The sequence below is a fragment of the Protopterus annectens genome, chromosome 5.part0, assembly GCF_019279795.1.
Source record: "Protopterus annectens isolate FY-2018-M chromosome 5.part0, PAN1.0, whole genome shotgun sequence".
Lineage (NCBI taxonomy): Eukaryota > Metazoa > Chordata > Ceratodontiformes > Protopteridae > Protopterus > Protopterus annectens.
Genome location: NC_056735.1, coordinates 9,006,094 through 9,029,458, shown reverse-complemented (window position 1 = coordinate 9,029,458; position 23,365 = coordinate 9,006,094). Strand labels below are relative to the sequence as shown.

The 23,365-nt window shown below is 38.5% G+C and overlaps 1 protein-coding gene across 1 annotated transcript in view; it reads left to right on the top strand.

The window, feature by feature from the left end:
* Positions 1–23,365, top strand: part of TUBGCP5 (tubulin gamma complex associated protein 5) — a 1,009,385-nt gene that overhangs the window by 179,991 nt on the left and 806,029 nt on the right. Inside the window, exon 6 of the mRNA XM_044072063.1 lies at positions 8,436–8,577. Within this exon, the coding sequence (XP_043927998.1) occupies positions 8,436–8,577 (142 nt within the window). The remainder of the gene's footprint in view (positions 1–8,435; positions 8,578–23,365) is intronic.

The window sequence follows — 23,365 nt, the reverse complement described above, 5'->3', positions numbered from 1 at the left end:
TTCTCTCAGGCATTTTCCATCGAAACAATGGAAAAGATATCTTGGGCTCAGTCTCTCTGTAGTCCTTTTCACCAGAAGGACACAAAGCAGAACCTCCTTCTGTTTCATAGCTCACCCTTTGTTGGACAAACTTTTTTATTTCCTCCTTAGCATTTACTTCATCAAAAAATTATTTTGTCCCTCCAGGGAAAATATTTTGAAGATGGCTGGGTACAGCAGTTTGAATCTCATGTCTGCTTCTCAAAATTCCCTAGATAATAGAATATATATACTCCTCTTCTACCCAGTGTACATGGGGTAGTCATTCTCCACAGACACTTTGCTGTCTCCCAGTTTTTGGTTCTTTGTCCTTCTGCCACAGTTTTGTCAAAATCAAATCTTTCTGCTGATAAGATTGCATCTTTGCTATTAAATGTGTAGGTTGTTTTCTGATAATCAGATTGGGAGCATACACATGATGTGCCCTTTCAATTAACAATTCCTGTTGTGGAATACCAGTCCATTTGCTTATTTGTGCTTTCATAAAATTTATACAGCCTGTTCCTTCCAGCTTCTCTGGTACAGCAGAAAATCTCAGGTTTTTCCCTATGTGCTCCGTCCTGTAATTCTATTATTTTTTTAAACATCTCTTCGTGTGCAGTGTCATATTCAGCCAGCCTTTGCTTCGCTTCAGCCTTTGAGTTTTGCAGTTCTGTCACCTTATCTGAATATAAAGTTTCTTCCATGTTTTTCCAGCTTTTTATTGTTTGTGTAGATATACTCCATCAGTGTTTCGTTTATTTTAACCAGGTCTGTTTGCAGCTGTTTATACTTTCCTCTAGGTTACTGAAAGTCATGTCTGGAGTTTGCACTGCTTCTTGCTGAACAACTGCAGTACTTCCTCCCAGTCTGTGTTTTTTCCTCACCTTTTGTAGCTGATTTTCCTCCAGGTTCTTTATATTTCTTTTTTCCTGGCATCCAGGCAGTGAACCTACTAGTCAGTTACTTAAATTTCCCCAGAAATCTAGGTCCACTGGCTATCTCTGCTAAATTTGTGTTTTCAGACTGGGAGAGCCAGAATTAAGCTGTTACTCAATGTGCAGCCATCTTGGAAGTCTCAATGTCCCATGGACTGTTGAGCAAATTACTGTAGACATCCCTTATGGATGTTATGTGAATAGGAAGTTAAATCTGTTCATTGTAGGCATTTTTATAGTTCCAGTACTTAGTCTGCAGTGCTTTTCAGGTTGTTTCTGTGCTGTGCCTAGATGTTTAAATCAATTCTGAGTGAGCTCTCAGTGCATTTTTACTTTCTGTCTTTGTAATCTGAAGCCACCGCTATAAATTGGATTTAGGTTTTACAGTATCCATTGTTATTTTTTCTGAACTCTTAAGTGGATTATCAGCATTGCCCATCTAATTCTGAGTTTTAATCACTTTTCAAACTTAAAACAAAAAGCAAGGTTTGACCAGCTCTGTAAGTTGTAACTAGAGCTTGTGCTAATTATATACAGTAGGAGTAGGGTTTTAAGCATTTTCCAATGTCATGATATTTTATAGTACGTGAAAAGTTAGTGGTCTTGGTCTCTGGACTCCTGGAAGCTTGAAAGCTTCGAAACAAAACATTTGGACTCTAATTTACATCCAGGGAAGTACACTTAAACTATTTGCGCTTATCTTACCATTTAAATCACTTTTGTGTTTCCCACCCACACACCCTTTTCCTGTTGTGCTTTTAAAACTTGAGGCTTTTGAGCTGTCTTCTCCTACTGTATATCTGGCCTTGGAAGCACCTCCCACTCTAACTCCACCAAGTCTTATCTCCAGTACTTATCTTATTGAGCACTGACAGATGAAACTTTGAAGGCCCTCCCTTAGACTGTTAGTGTGCTTTGAAATTGCCTTGAAGTGTGTGTGCTTCATTTCTGGCTTGTCTGCCTTTGAGTTTCCTTTTAATGACTTGCAGCTAGTTTTTTGATTTGTTTGTGATGCCTTTTTACTTTTGGCTAACTAAAGTGTGTTTAACATTAAGAAGACTGAGAATGCAATTCTAGATGCAGCAGAAAGGTGGCCTGGTAAGTCTGAGTTGGGAAACACAAAGGGAGACTTAATGTGAGAATTACTGGTTATAGCTTGTTGTTTGATTTGTGTTTGGTCCTAGAAGCTTCTCCCAGTCTTATCTTTGCTACTGATCTTACTGGGCGCTGACAAAACTGAGAAGGCTCACCCCATAGACTGGTAATGTGCTTTGAAACTGACTTAAAGTTTGCGTTCCTCATTGCTGGCTTGTCTGTCTTTGAACTGCCTTATAATTAGTAGCTAGTTGTTTGATTTGTTTGTGGCATATATTTAGTTTTGGCTGTCAAAAGCGTGTTTTTACATAAAGAAGACTGGGCCTGCAGTTCTAGTGGCAGTAGGAAGGTAGCCTGATCTGTCCAAGTTGGGAAACACACAGGGAGGCTTATAGTAAGAGTCTTTTATTGTTCTGAAGGCTTTTTAGTTGATATACAGATATATATGTAAAACAAGAGATTACTTATATGAAAGAAATGCTGTGGTCTGCCCAGCCTAGACAGCCTCTGCTCTGTACCCTCATTTTCTATCTGTATTGTCATCACTGCATGCTAATGGTCTGCCTTTTCTACTCCTTACTTCATACTCTTCCATCAGTTAATACTTTGTTCTCATGGACTCGACTCCTGACCCCTGCATCAATGCAGATCAAACTCTCCACTTCGTACATGCCAAGTCCTTATTGCCTTTCTGTTTTCTGCTTATAGATCAACCCAAGCTCAGTCTCCACCCCGACCCTACCCCGCAGTCCCTTCTACTGCCCATGGCTATTTTGTCTTCCCATGCTGTTTCTAACTCAGCCATCATTTGTTTTTCACTTTATCTTCAAGATTTTCTTCACTTCTCCTTAGTTATTGTTATGCTTTCATCTTCACCCCCTTTTGAAATAATCTGAACCATTACCACATACTAAATATTTGTCTCCCACTCTCAGAATATTGGCATGAGAGTAGCAGAATGTCTGTCTACCAAGCCCCACTTCATGCCCCTTCCTGCAAATATATACATTGGGCCATTAGTCCCACCCCTTTTCTGTTCATTGAGCTCCTCATCTGCTTGTTCTTTCTTTTCCAAAAAAAAAAAACACCAGTTCCAGGTACTGTACAAATGCCTTAAGCCATTGAACAGGCTAAATATTCTGTAATAATTGATACTGCATAATAAATAGTGCAAAAGTATCAAAAGGGCACAACCAAAGTTAGCATGACACATTGTGTCATACAGTTTGTAATCTTTTATAGGTTCTTAGTTTCATAGGTAAGTACTAGGCTAACTGCCCTTATGGGCCATTTTAAGCCTAGCCAGTTTCCCTTTTTATGTTTGAAATAACCTATTCCCTTTGGTTATAAAATGGCCTTATCCATCCCATGGTCGATAATAGTATAATACCCCTAATGAGAATAATTGGGATAATACATTAGATACTTTCAGGGGACCCATGCATGGGATTAATTTTATTTTTATTTTTTTTTTTATTTTACATTTATTGACCGGGCTAGTCCAACTGGATACAAGTCCATTTTCAGTAGAGGCCCGGGGAGATAAGCTCCACTATAATCTACATAAATACGAGACAAACAAAAAGTACAAAACAACAAAAAAAATGATCCAAAATACATAAACTTGAAAATATCCATCAACAAGTTGATTTATACCGTATCTTAATTCTACTGTGGATGAGTACAAATGTTTAGCAAGGCAAAAATACAGTAATGTTTACCATGAAAAAAGTCTTAGATAATTCACAAAGAGGGGAGTGAGAGGATTAATTTACTAAATTCAGCAAGGTGGGTGAGTGGAGGAGAGATGTAGAAAAAGGTAATACTCGTGGGGGTGTTAGTCTTGGTTAGTACATGGACATAGTCATTGTAATTTTAGTTGAATTTTTAGTTGTTTTTTAAAGAGTGGTAGTGATGAGAGAGATGTCAGTTTACTGGGAAGCTTGTTCCAGATCTTCCCCACTGAGTTTGAGAAAAGAGAGTTACCTGCCTTATTGTGGGATTTCTGAATGGTTACCAGTAGTTTATTTGCAGATCGAAGGGTAGATAGGTTTGTGTAGGGGGAGATGAGGTTTTTGAGAATAGGAGTTTTATTAGGCTGGTATAGAATATTATGGGTAATGGAGAGTTGTTGAAATTCAATTTGGTTATTAAGTTCTAGCCAACCTAGAAGTTTGAGATTTAGACAGTGATGAGTTCTAAATGGGGAACATGTAGCAAACCTGGCAGTATTGTTATAAGAAGTGATCAATTTGTTTAGGTTGCTTTTGGAAAGATTAGTAAAAATAGGTGAGGCATAGAGGAGGGTGGAGGTCAGATGGGTCTGGGCAATAGTAGCTCTAGCATCTGGGGTGAGAAAGGGTTTTATCCTATACAAGGATCCAAGTTTTCTGTTTACAGTTTTAATTGTAGCATTATTATGTGAATCAAAGTTGAGGTTATTATCAATTATTACACCTAAGAGTTTGGTAGTTGGGTCAGGAGCTATGATTGTGCCATCGATGGATGTAATAGAGAAATGAATCGGGGTGGATTTTATAGTAGGAGTGAAGAGTAGTAGTTTGGTTTTTTGGCGTTTAGGAGTAGACAACGTTGTTGGAACCAGTTTTCTACTTGGTTAAATACAGTTTGGGTGATGGAGTGCAGTTCAGATGAGTTGGAAGCTTTACAAATCAAAGTGGAGTCATCTGCATATTGTATGCAGGTAGGTAGAGGTAATATAGTGGAAAGGTCGTTAATGAATATGGAGAAAAGTAGTGGTCCCAGGATTGATCCTTGAGGGACACCAAGGGTAATAGAGAGATGTTTGGATAGGTTGTTGTCCCACAGGACAGACTGCTGTCTATTGTCCAAGTAGGACTTGAACCATTGTAGTGCTTGTGTGTCAAGTGAGAATGAATTTAGTGTGTTGAGAAGTATTTGATGGTTAACCATATCAAAAGCTTTAGATATGTCAATAAATAGTGCAGAGAAGAGCATGTTATTGTTACGAAGTTTATTTATACAGTCCGTAAAGGATAGGAGGGCAGTGGTGGTACTATGGGATGGTCTAAAACCATGTTGACAGTCAGCTAGTAGATTATTTTGGAGGATGTGGTCAAGAAATTGTTGATGTATACATTTTTCCATGATTTTGGCAAGTGGTGATAGTAGGGCTATAGGTCTATAGTTGGAGAGTTCAGTTGCGTTACCACCCTTGTGAAGTGGGATTATGTGAGAGATTTTCCAGAGTGAAGAGATGTAGCTTTCGGTTATGGTTCTATTGATTAGGATAGAAATGGGATAGGCAAGAACTTTTGCAGCAGTTTGAAGGAATTCAGGTGGTAGGAGATCAGCTGAGGGAGTACAAGGTTTAAGTTTGTGAAGTAGAGTATAGATGTAGGTTGTAGGAATAGGTTTTAGGTGAAAGGTAGATGGCAGGGATGTTAGGGAGGATGAGGGGGTAGAGTTAATAGGTGGTAAGGTGTTAGCTAGAGACTGGACAGTTTCTGAAAAAAATGTATTGAAAGCATCTGCTATCTGGATGGGAGAGTTTGGAGAGAGACCAGATGGGGTTGGTGTTTTGGAGTGGCCTGGATGTAATAGTTTGCTTATGCCTGACCAGAAGGTTTTGGGTTGACTTTGGTGCTTGTTCTGGAGTTTCAAGAAATAGTTTTTTTATCCTGAACTATTGATTTTTTGGTGGCATTTCTAAGCTGTCTAAAGAACTGCTGATCGATTGGGTCTTTAGTGTTTCTCCATTTGGACCAGATTTTGTTTCTTTGAAGGATTTGTTGTCTGGTTTCTTTAGTAAGCCATGGGGCTGCTTTGCTTCTAATTCTTATAGTGCGTGAAGGGGCATGGAATTCAAGAATTTGGAGTTGAAATAGGATACTGCTTCATCAAGTGGTAGGTGCCTTAAAGGTGACCAGTCACAGGATTGAAGTTCAGATTGAAAGGCTAAGGGGTCAAAGTGTTTTTTGTTGCGGATGATTTTAAAGGGAGTTTGATTTGGGATAAAGGATTTTTGTCTAGATAAATAGGTAAGTGAGTGGTCACTAATATCGTGGGGAAGGATGCCAACTTTGTAAGAGAGGGCGTGTTTGTTGATGAGGATCCAATCTAGTATACTTTCTTTGCCGCTGGGTTTATGGATTCTGGTGGGGGTGATAATAGTTTGGGAGAAGCCAGAGAGATTTATATGGGCTGTAGGTTTAAGAGTGGCACAGGTGTTCCAGTCTATATTAAAGTCACCGAGTACAATGGTTTCTTGAGGGAAGGATGTCGAAAGCCAGCAGAGGATACTTTCTAGGGTGCTGATGTTATTGCCTGGGGGTATGTAGGCGCATATTATGTAAATGGATTTTGTAGCACTGAGCTGGAGCTTAGAGATAAGGATTTCTACATTGGTATCTGGAGGTGGTTGTATTAGTAGAGAAGTGATTTGTAAATGAGATTTATGCAGTATTGGTCCCCACCACCCTTTTTGGTGGGTCGGTCTAATCTTAAGATATTATAACCAGGTGGGAGTATTTCATTGTCTTTTGTAACAGGTTTAAGCCAGGTTTCAGTTATGCATAGGATATCAAAAGAGTGAGTATCTAGTAGTGCATGTAGTTGGCTTACTTTGTTGTTAACACTCCTTATATTAAGGTGAGCTATAAGCATTTAGGAGCTGCCTCTGTACATTAATTGTACAGGGAGCAGGGAGCAGTCCTGTCTTCCATCTGTAGTTTTAAGTTGTGCTTTAAAATGAACAAGGATGAACTTTGTTTTATGTAGATGCAGTGTCTGTTCCACAGTAGCAGTATCTTCTACAAGATATATGTATCCATCCAGACTGTTCTGTTGATGTTGCAGAAGAGGTTTAGATTCCTAGACCGAGTGTTTATTATGCCATTTGACTTGCTGATGTGCAGTAAATCCATCAGTAGTGGGTTGGAGGGTGCATTCTATGCCAAACACAGGTTACCTTTTAGCAGTCTGTAGGGTACTGATTATAATGACAGGGCTTTGAGGTGGTCCTTGTAGGACACGTTGTTTGGGCCTTGTATCCTTTTAGTAAGGTATCTGTTGGTGTTACAGTTGTTGCATGTGTCAGGATGTATACATGGCAAAGTTGGCATTATATTTAGTGATAGGCCTAATGAGGACTGAGTAAAGGTGGGCAATAACATCCCTAGATCTAGACACAATCACTTTGATTATAAGCTGTGCAGTATAGGACTTTCTTACAACAATAGACAAATTCCACTCAAAAGTTAGGTCACTGTCCACATAAGTTCCCAAATCCTGAACAAATAGGTGAAGTCTTAGGGATATATTGTCATAAAATAATGCATTTTTTGGCTTTTAGTTTGAGTCCATATTTTTGGAACCAGTAATTTATTTGAGACAAACCTTCCTGCAGGATGATTAAGTCATTTGGGTATTTAATGACTGCTCCTAGCTTGCAGTCATCTGCAAACTTAGCCAGACCCCTTTGTTATTGGCTTTCAATTTAGAAAAGTAGATACAAAACAGGAAAGATCCCAGCATATAACCCTGGGGACTCCACTGGTGACTGGTCTCTTTGTAGAGGTAATTATCCCTATTTTGATTATCTGCATCCTATCTGTGAGCCAGTTGGCAATCCAGAGGGTGACATATGGGTTTATTCACAATTTATTTAGCTTTTCTGTTATGTCTGAGTGGGGAATTGTGTCAAAAGCTATATCTTTTAATCTTGAATATTCCTCGGTTTCCAGAATACACTATTTTCAATAGTATAACAAATTGAATTATATTTTCTAATCTTTCATGTCTTCTTTGAGCCCTAGTACATTCTTTTGTTGCTTGCTAGTTGTATGAAATCTCATTGTATATAAATTTACTTAACTTGCTACTTCCTATCCTCCTTTCAGAAAGATAGAGGCCATGTGGTCAACATTGGCTATTTCTCCATATTTTTAAAACTGCTCATATTGTTTACTCGTCCAACACCCACACACCATTTACTTGGCCCATTGACCATGACTTCAAAATCAACCATCTGTAAGCAAAGTAAAACTATTTTAAAGTTAGTTTATACCTTCTTTCCGTTTTGTGAATCTTGAAGACATGAGCCGATAAAATGTCTGACTTATTGATTATTTTGCTCTATCTTATTAAGTGTCCGTAACTGGATTAGCAGTGATGATATATTAGTTATCTGGATTTTTCTGTTATAGATGTTAAATTCTGTTTGTTATCTTTTCATGTCACCTGCTGTTATAAGGCCCGATTCCACTGTAATTGTTATCCTTAGAACTTTTCACATTGCACCTCTGAACCAAACCATAATTTATTGAGTTGTGAATTTTAGTTAAGATTTAAATGTGCAAGTTGTGCAGAACTATTATGGTGATGAACTTTTATTTTTTTAAGGTATGGTCTGATGAAGAAGATGATGAGGATGATGATACTCAGCAGTCCTTAAGCAGAGAAGATTCTGGAATTCAAGTGGACAGGACCCCACTAGAAGAGCAAGATCAAACCAAGAAGACTGTGTCAGGGATCACATGGAAAGGTTTGTATTTTTCTGGGATGCAGTTATTAGCAGAGGTTAAGCCTTTGTCCAGCAGGCAAATCACTGTTTCTCTTGGAACCTCTCTCTAAGTACCCAGTGAAATTCCTGTTTGTAAATGTAACCTGACAGATAGGTCCTGACACCTACACTAGTTTGTTTCCATAATTTGGCTAAATCCTACATTTGTATATACTTTGCACTTTGCAAACACATTTTATAAAAAAAAAAAAAAAAAAACATGCAAGATTTTTTTCTTCTTCCATTATTATTGTGACTGTGGTGATCAAGATATGTCATACTTTAAATGTATGAGGTCTATTCCTGTGGCTGTTTGTTTTAACTCTTAATTTTAATATAATGCGTGTGTAGTAGAAGGACTGAAAAGTGTAGTCTTAGTTTGTACGTCAGTACAGCAGTTTCACCTCTTTCTCTGTTGTCATACACTTCATCTTTAAGCTGTGTCTTCCATTTCCAACTTGTTGTAGAAACAGAACCATTCACTGTGATTCAGACAACTATAAAATTGTGCTATCTTCTTCGATCCACTTTAAGTTTCTTTTTCAACTAAAGATGCTTATTACCAGCAAGTTCTTTTACATTTTCTTTGGTATTGTTATTTAGTAATTTGCTTACATCTTTATTGCTTCCAATATTTGCTTGAAATCTCTGCTGCTTCTGTATCTAAAAAATATGACATACCCCTCCAAAGTGCATTTCTTTTAACTTCTAACTTGTTTGCTTAAGACTCATCTGTATATTTTGTCCTTTTCTATAGTCCCTTTATGCATAACCAGGCCCCTTCAAAAAGACGGATTGCCATCTTACCTTACAGGTGTTTTCTTTTGATTTTTGATTGAAGCTGCAAGATAAGTACTGGATGTTATTGTATGCTCCACACTTGGTAATATCCACTGTACCCTGGAAGTGTATTCCATATTTCTTCTTCTTCATTTAATCTTCCAGGTGGCTGCTAAGCTGTGAGCTTTGTTTGCCTTTGAACAGTTGACTCCCAAATGAGAGGAAAATTCATCATTCACAGCTGGTCACACGACCCCATAAAACAACACACCATACAGCAATTGTGCTTTCATAAAATTAATACAGTCTGTTCCTCCCAGCTTCTCTGGTACAGCAGAACATGTTATCCCTATGTGCTCTGTCTTCTAATTCTATTATTTTTTGAAATCTCTCTTCTTGAGCAGTCTCATATTCAACCAGCTTTTTCTTCATTTCAGCCTCTGATTTTTGCATTTTTGTCACCTCATCTGAACATCTATTTAAAGCTTCTTCCATTTTTTCCAGCCTTTTGTTATGTGAGTTGATATACTCGTTCAGTGTTTTGTTTATTTTAATCAGCTCTGAGTACATTTGACTTATTTATTTTCCTCTAGGTTACTGGAAGTCATGTCTTGCACCAAAGCTGGAGCTTGCACTGCTTTTTGCTTAATGGCTGCAGAATTCTTCTTAGTCAGTGCCTTTTCTTCACTTTTAATGACTGATTTTCTTTCAGGGTCTCTGAATTTCTTTTTTGCTGGCATCCAGGTAGTACACTTACTAGCCAGTTACTGAATTTACCCAGAAATGTTAGTTTACTGGCTGCCTCTTCTGAGTTTATGTTTTCACACTGGGAAAGCTGAAATTAAACAGCTGCTCAGTGTGCAGCTATCCTAGAAGTCCAGCACACCATACAACACTGACTTAATATTTTTGCATTGAGGCAAGCACATTTCACCCGTAGTGATGGGGAAGGGTTCATCTCCCACACACTCCTTTTTAAAATATGTTAACAGTCTCACTCCCGTAGAAAACGGATTTTAAATGGGCAGACTTATTATATGTGCTGACCCTGATCTTGCAGGCTATTACAAGATTAGTCATGGAAAGGTAACCTCAAAGAACTGGGATCAGGGACTTCACAGGTGACCAGACATGTAACAGCCATATTGCTTTGAAAGCAAGCAAGGCTGTGGTCAGGTTTACACAACAGCAAGATCTATCTGATGACATTAGACAGAATAAAGTTGTCATGTACCATTTTTTTTATTTATTTTAAAGTTGCAGGTATCATTTGATCAAGATAAGGAAGTGGCTTTTCTCTAGATCCTCAATGTGGTGGTCTTCCTTCCATGCCTCCATTATTTCAATTCATTAATACCTCTGCTGCCCACATCATCAGGCTGGTTTTTAGTGTGCATATGCACGCACGTGTGTGTGTGTGTGTGTGTGTGTGTGTGTGTGTGTGTGTGTGTGTGTGTGTGTGTGTGTGTGCGCGCCTGTGTGTGTGTGTTTGTGTGCTTGCACATGTTTAGCATACTTACAGGTTCATAGGTAAGTATTAGGCTATCTGCTCAAGGACATTTATAAGCCTAGCCAGAATGTGTTGGCTTTCGCCGTCCCCTTAGATTAATTCCCTATGCCTCTGTCCAGCAGAGCCATTAGTTCCCTGCACCTGTGTCCAGCAGAGCCACTGCAGTGATCCCTGGGGTAAATTTTCTGTCTCCCATCCACCCATCAAGGTTTCTCTTGAAAAGTTTTAGTGAGGGGCTCTGCCTGATGTATATTGGAATCCTGTTCCAAAGCATGGGGAGTCTCTGGGACAAGAATCTATCCCTCCAGCACGTCCTATTTATCATTGTGGTGAGGTTTATATCTCCAGAGCATGTAGCTCTCTGGGATTTGTTTTTTTTTAGGTGGAGCATGTCCATCAATTCAGGGTTGAATATGGCCTTGTATGTCAGGCAGAGATTACCTCTGAGTAAGCGGTATGCAACCGAGTACAGCTGGAGTTTCTTGAGTCGGGCTGCATAGGGCATCTGTTTGAGGCCAGTAATCCTCTTGGTGAGGTACTTTTGTGGTCTTTCTAGCTGTTGCAGGTGTCCTGTAAGGTACATCCTAAATGGGGCATTGTATTCTATGATGGGTCTAATGAGTGATGAGTAGAGAGGCACAATAATCTCTTTTGTTCTAGATGCGAACCCTTTTGTGATTAGGTGGGCCACAAAGAAGGATTTTCTAACTACCATGGCAATATGATTATCAAAGGAGAGATTATTATCTACTTGGGTCCCCAGATCCCTTATTACATTTTCTGTATTTAGGGGACTACCAACTAATGTGGTAGTTCATGTGTACTTTGTTTTTTCCAAAGGGGATGACTATGCACTTTTTGGCATTTAGCTTGAGGCCATGATTTTGACACCAGGTATCCGTCTCAGTGAGACCCTTCTGGAGGGTTTCTGTATCAGCCGGAGAATCAATTATGGCCCCTAGTTTGCAGTCGTCTGTGAACTTGGTCAGCCATACTCCTCCTGTGCTTGCCTGTAACTCTAAGGAAGTATATACCGAACAGGAGGGGTCCTAGGACTGAGCCCTGGGGGACGCCACTTGTAACCGCTTTAGAGTCGGACCTAGAGCCTGCAACTCTCACCGTGTGGATTCTATCTGTGAGCCAGTTGGCAACCCATCTCATGACGTAGGGGTTTATGTTCAAGCTGGTGAGCTTGTCTATAATACCAGAATAGGGAATGGTGTTGAAAGCCTTTGCGAGGTTTAGGTAGGCTGTGTGGAACTCCTTTTCCTCATCTAATGCCTTGGTAACTGTCTCAAAGAAGTCCACCAGGTTTAGGAGGCATGATCTGCCCTTAACAAAGCCAGATTGGGTAGGGTCCAAGGTTTGGAGGTTCCCAATGTCTCTGTTAATAAGTTCCATGATGATGCGCTCCATAACCTTACAGACCAGACTAGTCAAGCTTATAGGGCGATAGTTCCCAGGGTCCATTGTGGCTCCACCTTTGTGGATCCGGATAACTGTTGCTGTGCGCCACTCTGTGGGTACATAGCCTGTAGAGAGGCTGAGTTTGAACAGTGTGTTAAGGTGGAGGGTTAATTCATTTTGGAGCTCTTGTAAGACACAGCCTGGGACACCGTCAGGTCCCATTGAAGCTGTGTTTTTGGCTTTGGCTAGGGCTGTTTTAACATGTGTGACGGTGATTGATGGGGCCCTACATTCTTCTGGTATGGTTATGGGCCCTTTAGGGGGTGAGAGGGGGGTGAAGTTTGCACTAAACCTTTCTGCCAGAATGTTGGCAATATCAGTCTGTTCAGTGTATTTTGTGCCATTCTGCACTAACTCAGAGCAGATCTGAGAGTTTCCACTTAGGTTCTTGACATAGCTAAAGAATGCTTTGTGGTTATCTTTGGAGTCCCTGGCAATTTTTCTTTCGAAGCTAGCCTTGGGTGATTTAATGAGGGATCGTAGTTTCTTGCTGATACTGATCAGGGATGTCTTTCCTTCTTGGGATTTTACTCTTTTCTGTACTAGTTTCCTCCTTCTGTTGTATAGCTTGTTTATGGCAGGGGTCCACCAGACTGGTTTCCTTTTCTTGGAGGAGTGAGTCTTGGTTTTACTTGGGATAGCACAATCCATGCATTCCTGCAGATGCTCATAGAGTGCCTTTGTAAAGGTTTCAGCAGCTTGGACTGCATTGTCCTTTAGCATGGGGGCTGTGAACCTTTCCACCTTGGTCTTAAGTAACATGAAGTTTGCTTTTGAAAAGTTTTTCACGGTGGTTTCCTTGATTGGGGGTGGGGGTGGAATGTGGATATCCAGAGTGATTAGCCTGTGGTCTGATCTAACCAGCGAGGGGTTGACCTCCGGTGTGGAATACCGGTCGCCCATGTTGGTGATGACTAGGTCCAATATGTTGCTCCCTCTGGTGGGGGTGTTGACCAGGTGATCCAGGGCGTTCGAGTTTATAAATTCTAGGAAGCGTTGGGCAAGGGGGTTAGTACTTGATTTGTTCACGCTGTTTATGTTTGGGTAATTGAAATCACCCAGTATTAGGGTGTTTGGTAGGACCTTCATATTTCCCAGTGTCTCCAGAAATGTGGAATGGGGGTCCTGAGTCATGGTGGGTGATCTGTCGCAAGCTACAATTTGGATTGCACTTTTGCCTGTTGTTAGTTGCACATGGATGATCTTTGATGCATTGTGCTGCACCACTAACCTGGAGGTGTGGCTATCCTTAATAAATATGGATACACCCCCGCCTTTTGTGTTTTGGTCCTGGTTCTGTGCCCGAAAGGTATGGTATGAGTTATAGCTTGGTAAAAGGGAAAAACTGAAGCGTAGACTACGTGGAGCCGGGAATAGTTTAACCTTAGCTAACTGGCGCTGCACGGCACGCAAAACTGCACAAATGTGGTTTTTATAGCAGGGGAAGTGAAAGAGATTAGAAATTAGCCCAAAATGGCCAATAAACTACTAACTTCGGGGTTGAAACCACTCCTCCAGGGACAGATAGGCTGCTCAAAGCTCCCCTCTCTCACAGGTGAACAGTGAAACTTCGTTCTATCCAAGTAAGGTATGGGTAACACAGAAACCTGTAAGACGGCCCTGGATTCAGCAATAACCTGAAAACTGGACTATACTAGTTCAGAAAGGCGAGAAACAAGTATATATATATATATATATATATATATATATATATATATATATATATATATATATATATATATTTTTTTTTTCCAGAAAATAGAACAGATGCAATCAAAACCACACTTTAAATGCACAGAAAAGGCAATCGCACTTTAGTGTGTAGCCTAGTACAGTTAAACAGATTATATAAGTACAAAAACGACTTAATTCGAGTGCAGGCAGCAAATAAGTACAATATGTAGCAATAACAAACTTTTTAAATCACAGAAACACTAATTGGCATTTTAGGCGGAATTAGTTTAAGACAGCAAGAAAAGCAGAAAAATTATACTTAATCACTCCAAAGTCTCTCTTTTGTCTCTTTGCTGCTGTAGACTCTGCAGGACACCTGGAAGGCACCTGCTGAGTGGAATACAAGCACAAAAAATGCGCAAATTTGGTTTTTATAGCAGGGAGGTGAAAGAGATAGAAATTAGCCCAAAATGGCCAAGAAACTACTGACATCTGGGCTGAAACCAATCCTCCAGGGACAGATAGGCTGCTCAAAGCTCCCCTCTCTCACAGGTGAACAGAGAATCTTCCTTCTATCCAAGTAAAGTATGGCAACACAGAAACTTTCACACAGCTCTGGATTCAGCAATAACCTGAAAACTGGACTATACTAGTTCAGAAAGGCAGAAAACAAGTTTTTTTTTTTTTTTTTTTTTTTTTTTTTTCAGAAAATAGAGCAGATACAATCAAAACAACACTTTACCCAATTAACCAGATAAAAAGCTCAAAACTGAGCCCTGTTCCAGCAGTCTCAAAGCAGACAAGTTCTAACTGCACACTCCTGCCACTAGAGTGCAGAAAAACCTTCTCCAAAAAAGGCGGCCTGGATCAGTGCACAAGTTATACAGACAAAGTTAGATCCAGCAGGCCTGAATCTAGTCTGTGCTACAGCAAACAAGGCATACCAATTTCAGAAAGAAACAGTTCAAATAAGCATGCGCAATAAGCCTTTAACCAGAAATTCCCAGCTCAGAAGGGCAGAATCTAGCCTGTCCTCTCACAAGAGTGCAGACCACAAAACTTAATGTAAAATAACTGGCCTGAAGCCCAGGTGCTTAGCCTAGAACAAAAACACTTTTAGAATAACAGACACCGAGCCTTCAATCAGCAATGCCCAACTTAGAAGGATGTACGCTACCTGTCCTGCCACAACAGTGCAGACTAAAAACCTTCTTAATGTAAAACAAGTGCTTAAACCAAAAGCCTTAGAAAAACAGTTACAGTTTAATCGGGCTACTAACAAGCAGTAATAAATGCAGCAGAATAAATTCAATTGAGTACTTTTAAGAAGAGGCAAAAGCAAAATAAGGTAATAAAGTACGAAGAAACACAAATACAGTAAAGCAAATTTAGTGCATTTTTTTAGGAATCTGAGGGAAGAGAGCAGATTAAGATACTATAGGGGATGTCCTTCCTAAGTGCTCTCTCTGTACACAGCAGAGGAGATGGGACTGGTAGGAGTATCTGAAATCAAAATATGATCTCACTGTACTCAGTTGGTTGAGCAAATGAGATGGGTCGAGGAGGAGTGTCCAAAAACAGATTTACAGCAGGTGCGAGCAATTCCAAAGCCACCAAGATTAACACCACAACAGGAAACAGGAAGGGGAGGTGGGGAACTAACTGCAGATAGACAGAGACACAATATTTAATGACTCAAATCTTAAATAAGTGCAGAGAAAGTATACTTACATCAGCTTGTGTCCGGTTGATATATGCAGACAAGTCTCAGAAGCCAACAACTCCGAAGAAAATGATTACTAGAAATGTAACCAACACAGATTTTAATGCAAGCAGAAACCCCCGGGCTACCACTAGCACTAACACAGGAATTCCAAAGCAGTCTGACAACTTTCAATGAGCCCAGATAGCTACACTTTTTCACACTTCAGGCAACTAACTGCAGATAAACAGAGAGACAATATTTAATCACTCGAATCTTAAATAAGTGCAGAGAAAAGTATACTTAAATCAGCTTGTGTCCAGTTGATATATGCAGACAATTCTCAGTAGCCAACAACTCTGATGAAAATGATTACTAGAAATATAACCAACACAGATTTTAATGCAAGCAGAAACCGTCAGGCTACCACTAGCACTAACACAGAAATTCCAAAGCAGTCTTAACAACTTTCAGTGAGTCCAGATGACTACACTTTTTCACACACTTCAGGCAACTAACTGCAGATAGACAGAGGCACAATATTTAATGACTCAAATCTTAAATAAGTGCAGAGAAAAGTATACTTAAATCAGCTTGTGTCCAGTTTTTATATGCAGACAAGTCTCAGTAGCCAACAACTCCGAAGGAAATGATTACTAGAAATGTAACCAACACAGATTTTAATGCAAGCAGAAACCCCCAGGCTACCACTAGCACTAACGCAGGAATTCCAAGGCAGTCTAACAACTTTCAATGAGCCCAGATGACTACACTTTTTCCATCCATAAATGATGCATTCATTTATCAAGGCATAACAAGATCGACCACAGGCCTGTGGCTGCATTTATGTATTTTTTTCACAGGTATATTGTAATTTTTCAACAGCGTTTTGACTCATCACTAGAAGAATATTCTTGTTTCTCTTCAGCCTAAGGAAAGGCCCTCAGACCATTATCTGCTCCTTTCTAGCCACCAGGTTTCCCTCTTTCCCTCTGTCAGTGCTACAAAGCAGTTTCTCCAGTGATGTGTTTCTGTAGCTACATAGTTTTTATGTCAGAGAAGGCATGCTGGTAGGTAGGTGGGGGTCATAGTGCCAGAAAGGTGACATTTCGTTTTGGTATCTTTCCCTGATTTGAGCCCTTATTTACTTGTAATGGTCACATCTAAGTATGATCACTTTCCTATACATATTTTCTTAAATGACTACCTTGGGTTTGTCCTGTCCAAACTTTTTCAGCGTGTCATACTTTGTTCAGCTACCATTAGGTACTGAGTGCATGTCAGTTGGCCATTCTCAGGAAAGGAAGGCATATGCCCCAGACTTGCCCCACAGCCATTGCTTTTTTATCCTGAGACCATCGCTAACCCATGGCAGCTTGCAGCAAGCACAGGTGAGTTGGACCTCTGGAATATACTTATTGAGAAAGCTGCTCTGATTAGTAAGATGGTCTTCTGAATATATGAAGAAAAAAAAAAACTAATAATCCAGGAAGACTGTCCAGTTATTCCAACTAGCCCATTTTCAGCTGATACCTTCCTAACCTGGTATCAACTCATCCAGAGGTCTTTTTATCAGTCTGTTGGCTTGTACATCACTTTTTTCATCAGGTTGTTTCATAGCCACACCACCTTCTCTGTAAAATAAAAAGTAGTTTCTTTTCCCAAGCATGTATCTTCATTAGCTACTTGTTCACCTCTGTTTTGCTTCTTGCATAAGTCTGTGCCCCTATACTTGATGCATGACAATACATGGACATTTGCATTTCCTGTCACTAAACCTTTGTTTTTATCATTTTCAACAAAGTACTCTGATGCCTTCAGTCTTCCTCTGTACATAATCATCCATGCAGTTGTCCTCTGCATAGTTTCCTGTAGTCTAATACTGTGGTCTCTGCAAGACCTTCATAACAGTCTGTAGAGTTCCATGTTTGGGTTTATTAGCATAATGTACAGTGGAAGAATGACATAAGCTTTTCTTTAGTCTAAACCTTGTCACGTGATCCAACTACTGGCAGTTGCCATAGTCCACATGCATACCACACACACAAAACTGTAGGAGTGATTGTCATGATTGTCATTCTCAGACTGTTCATCCTCAGTCTTCTCTAGATCTGCTCCTTATAGTCTCAGCTTTTATTACCTTATCCCCTTCCACAATTGTAAATGTGCACTTTTAATTCATTTCTAAGTTGCCATCTACTTTCCTACTTTGTGAGCTTTACTGGGTATCACTGAAGCCTAATTCCCCAGTTTATGATCACCATACCAGTTTGTGCATCACATTCTCAGACAGTTTTTTATCTACTGCCCTAATTTTATTGGATATAAATGTTTTGCAGGACTGCCACTAGTACTGAAGCCTGTGATTACTGGCTTCAAACAATATCCTGTCACCTAATCAGAGCTATTTCCCATCAGTTAGTTGCCTTTTGCACATTACCGACTTGGGACCCTTCCTTCCTTTGCTGTTATTATGTCAAAACATGGATTAAGTCCATGTGTATCACATCAACTGAGTTCACCTGATCTGTGTTAGACCTGATCTGGTTGTAAAGTCGCATCAAATTAGACTGACTGGGTGTTTATTGGTTGAAACCATGCTTTGACATTCATCTGCTGGCAGATGTTAAGTTATAAAGGTTGGTTATTTTTATAGCCTTTTTGTCCCATCTGTGCATCTTACACTGTTTTCTACCTCTTCCAATTTCACTTTTATCTTTCCTCTATGTTTGCCTTCTTCTTTCTGTGCTTTTATTTTGCCTTAATATTTGCTTTGAAAACAAAGGTAACAGCTGTGATCTAACATCAAGGATTCTCACCTCCCTGATCATTCCAATAGCTGAGTTTTAGAAATAAATGTTCAGCAGCTTTTTTTAAACATGTTTATGAAATCATTTTACGTTACAGCATGAGTTCACATACATTAATATAGAAGAAAACAAAGCATAATAATAGTTTGCATTATTTTTGTGGATTATACGTATGCTTTCTTTTTTAACATTTTTCATTCAGTCCAACATTACAGAAATTGTTCAGTGCCTGCCTTCCCTTAAACCTCACTCCTTCTCCTAGGCATTATAATTATGCAGTCTTCCCAAAAATTCCATTTATTTACATGAAATTTGAACCTTTCCTTTTCTACAGATCTCATCTCAAGTTCTTGTATCCCTTTGCAATAAGAATCCTTTGTGCTACTTTACGAATATAATATTATGTATGGTTGTTATTCATCCAAACTCCAAGGCTCTGTTTATCTCTTCATCGCCCCTCCCCCCAATTTCATATTTATCCTTTTCCATTTTGATTTATAACCTGCTGCTTAGGGTATCTATATGAGTATTAACTACATAGCTTTGAAGTGCCATTTCAAATCAGGTAACCCTAAAACCACCTTATTCTATGAGAAGAATCAACTTATCCCACTTAACTCTTACTCTTTTTCCCTCCCAAACAAATTCCATCAACTATTTATTAATTGTAATGCACAAGTTCTCCTCCTCTTGATAAAAACATGCCTTTCCTGTGTATAAGACAAAAAAAAAACTAAAACATTTTCACTGCTTGTATTTGCTGTTCATAACCCTAATCAATAGCTTCCAGTTTCTTAATTTTTCAATTAACTTCTGTTTAGTCTCCTCCCACATGCCCATAGCTGCCATAACATAATCCCTTTTAATCCGTACACCTAGGTACTTCATCTTATTATTTCCCCATAGTTTGGGACATTACTGATTCAATTCATGCATAATTTACAGATACAGCTTTTGTGTATCATCATTCATTTTATATCCCCAAAAGACTTGAAACTGTATCAAATTGTTTGATAATGCCAACATGTCCTTTTCTGGATTTATCAAGTGCAAAATAGTATAAGTAATTAAGGCTAATTTTTTTGATTACCACACCAGTTATGTCATTGAATTTGTGAATCCCTTATCTTTGTTAATGTATCTAAATACAAAACATGTAGAGGGCATAAAGGATATCCCTGTCTGATTCTGTTCAACACATCACATCAGATTCCTCCTTAATTCTTGCCTCTGACCCTTAATATAGCCTCTGTATTAAATCTGTTCTGTCAGGAAATACAAATGCTACCACTGAAGCTTTGAGTACATCAAAGCTGAATCTGGTAAAAGCTTTCTCTGCATTCAGACTTACCTGCAGTAGTGCTGTTTTCCTGCACTCCAGTTCCCTCCGGTTCATCATTGTTCTAATAATGCTGCCAAATATCTGCCTTCCCTTCAGAAAAAAAACACATTGATCCATACCTGTCATTTTGTGTTAACGTTTTTTCCATTCTGTTAGTTAATATAGACAAACAATTTATAATTATGGTTTAAATTTGAAATGGTTCTGTATGAGGCTGGCTCTGAAGGGTGTTTAACCTCTTTTAGTAATACAGCTACCACTGCTTACTTTCAAGATTCTGATACTCCCCCTGTAAAATACTGTTAAACAGATCTATCCAGTTCTTTATCATTCTGTTCTCCCCTAACTTTCAGATGCCCCACAAGAGTACCATTTGTTTCTGGAGATTTCCTTGTTGATTAATTATACCTCACCATTTTTTATTTCATCTCTTCCTATCAAAGTTATTAATTGTTGGTCCTCGTTTCCTCTTACTGTAGCATAACTAAGCCTTCCATAAACGTTTCCATTTGTAGCTTTTCTTAGTCTCCCAGTTCCTCTGCTTTTTACAAATTGGTATAATATTTCTGAAATATGTCTAATACTCCTGTAGGATCTTCGGTTGTTTTTCTTGTCATCGACTTTCTAAGTTTGGCCTCTTTCTGCTTTCTGTTTTATAAATCATTTATAAATCATTCTGTTAAAAGACTTAACTCTCTTGAGCTATCAAAATAGTTACTTAGTAGTAATATTGCTAAACTTATGCATATTGCACAAATAGTTTCTTTTTGGTCATTAGCACTTTGGATCTGTTCCTGTCCTGCAGTAATTTAACGTTTATCAACCTCCTTAAATAATTCTTATTATTTGTTTCCCCTTATCCCTTTCTCTCTTTTTAGCATGGTTTTCCATTTTTATATTTTTCACTCTATAACTATCCCTTCTAAAGTATTTTCTAGTTTACTTAATAAGGCTCGCATTATACCCACAACCCTTTCAAATAAACTCATTTAACAATCTGATAGGAAACACCAGTATCTTACTTAACATCATTATCCTGCAACTTAATCTTAGCATGATCTAATATAATTTTCAGTTAAGTGCATATACTCCAATGAAGTATTATTTTATCTAGTCCAGCTTAGTTATTGTTTCTTGGAAAATTATATGTCAGTTCTCAGTTCCTTTTGGTGAATTCAAATCTTTCATACTAAATATTATCATGTATTTATTCGGAAGTGTACCTCTCTTGATATATTTCCCTTGTAAGTCTCCTGATATGTTACTGTTGCAAATAAGGTTTTAGTCTCCACCGAAGTTATATTCCTTGCTGAATGCTTATTTCTCCCAGAATTCTCCTAAGTTCCATAACAGTAGCTTTAGGTGTAATGCAATCAGGCTTAGTCCTTTTCCCCTACCAATAACCGATTGCTGCCTGAAATGTACCATTATTGTCTTTTTTTCCTTTTCTGTCACTATTGGGGTTACTCTTGCAATCAATATTTTACTCTCTTTTCCTTTGTCCCTGATATTCTGCTGAATGAGCACCATATAATGTTTTCTTTGTCAAATTCACATTCTCATTTCTATCCAGATCCATCTCTTGTAACATTAGTATTTGCACTCTTCACTTCTTTTTATAATTAAGTGCTCTTTTTTTATCTGTACCTGTAAGGACATTTGCATTTCATGTTAATGTTGGCAAAACAGCTATTCTGTTAAAAAGCTATTACTTCCACATATTATACACAAAAGTTCTTTTGAATACAAGTATCCACTTTGCATCTTACTTCGTCACACTAATGATTGGCAGCCTGATCTTGTATGTGGTTACTTCTCTATTCATACCCATGTTATATTTCCCAGATTTTTCATGTCGGTAAAAACACTCAAGAAACAAAAAAAAAAAATATATATATATATGTATATATATATATATATATATATATATATATTTTTTTTTTTTTTAAATCCCCTTTAACTTGGGGCAAACCGGCAGCACTATGTACACTTTCCAAACAGGAAAATCTATCCTGCCATATAAGAACAGTTGCCTCAAATCAGTGGCAGCACCCACAGGTATTGCCTGTGCTAAAGTTAAGGTTAACCTTGCTAATGCATGTTAGAGCCTGTGTTCACACATACACAGATTGCTAACTGTTCTTACCTATATTCCCTTTTCAGATGTGAAAACAACTTATATGCTTTCAGTATTTACTGTTATCCTTAAGCAAAAGTACCCTGGCTAACCTTAAATAAAGTAAATTGGGCACTGTTGTATTTGGTGCATTAAAGTACTAAGGCTGTTGGGGAGGTATCTGTCTGTTTAATTATTCACTTCTCATAGTTTTAAATGTCATTTCTTAACAACACTTATTTCACTGAACTGCTTGCTATTAGCCCTTTAAAGTTAATTATAGTGCACCTCACAGATAGAAGTGAATGACATTGTAAATCACAGATATCACTCAGATTTATACCTCTCATGATTAATTGCCTGAACCTGGAGGCTGCATGTCCTCTGCCAAAATAAGGTGCTAATGTTAAAAAAAACTGTTACTTTGCAAATGCAAGAAGTAACTACAATCTTTCATGTTTTTTTTATATAATTTCTCTTTTTTTAATTGTCTGTAGCTTAATCTAAGAACATTAATCCAGACATCCACCACTATATATATATTATATGATCAGCACACATTTACATTCCCATCTCAACAGCCAAAGATCACAACATTATGTTAACTTTAATGCTATTGTGCACACTGCCATTAGATCTGTCTCAGAGGTCTAGTTGTCTAAGCTACACCCCTCCTTTCCACACTGGCATTTTTCAAGTAGCATTTTTGTCCAGTAAGAAAGGAGTGATCTTTTCTTTCTAGGCACAAGTTGATATTTACTCTCAATGTAGGACTCCTGTGGTATTTTTATTTTATTTTATTTTTGTGGTGTCTTACTAATGAAGGACTCCTGCCAGTCTGAAATCCCAAGTAATTGTAAAACTAATAGTGATCCAGTAATAGTTATTACATCACTTTGTTGACAGTGTTAAACTCTTTGTTCCTGTAGCCGATGCAGCAGTCGGTGATAAAACTCCTACTACCTTGCATTTAGAATGTCTGTGACTGCATACCATACATAATTACTTTGCAAAGTAACTTACAGTTTGAATCTGGAAATGTGTAAACAAATATTGATAAAAGCAAAGGCTGTTTTATTTAGTGACTTCTTCAGTCCATTAAGTCTCCTTCTAAACATTAGTAGCATAACGTATGTTTATGTTTTACAGTTTTCACACCAGTTTAACCCAAGCAACAATTTTCTGCTTTTGTTTTGTCCTCCTCTTCTTCTTCTTCTTCTTCTTCGTGCAGAACAGCAGCTCACATACCTAAACTATATCTAGTGGGATTGATGGTTAAGAGATCTCCCACTTATTCACTAATCTCACTTTGTTGCTGGTCTTCTAACTGATTATCTCCGTCTCCAAACAGTGGTCTCTGATTCGTGTC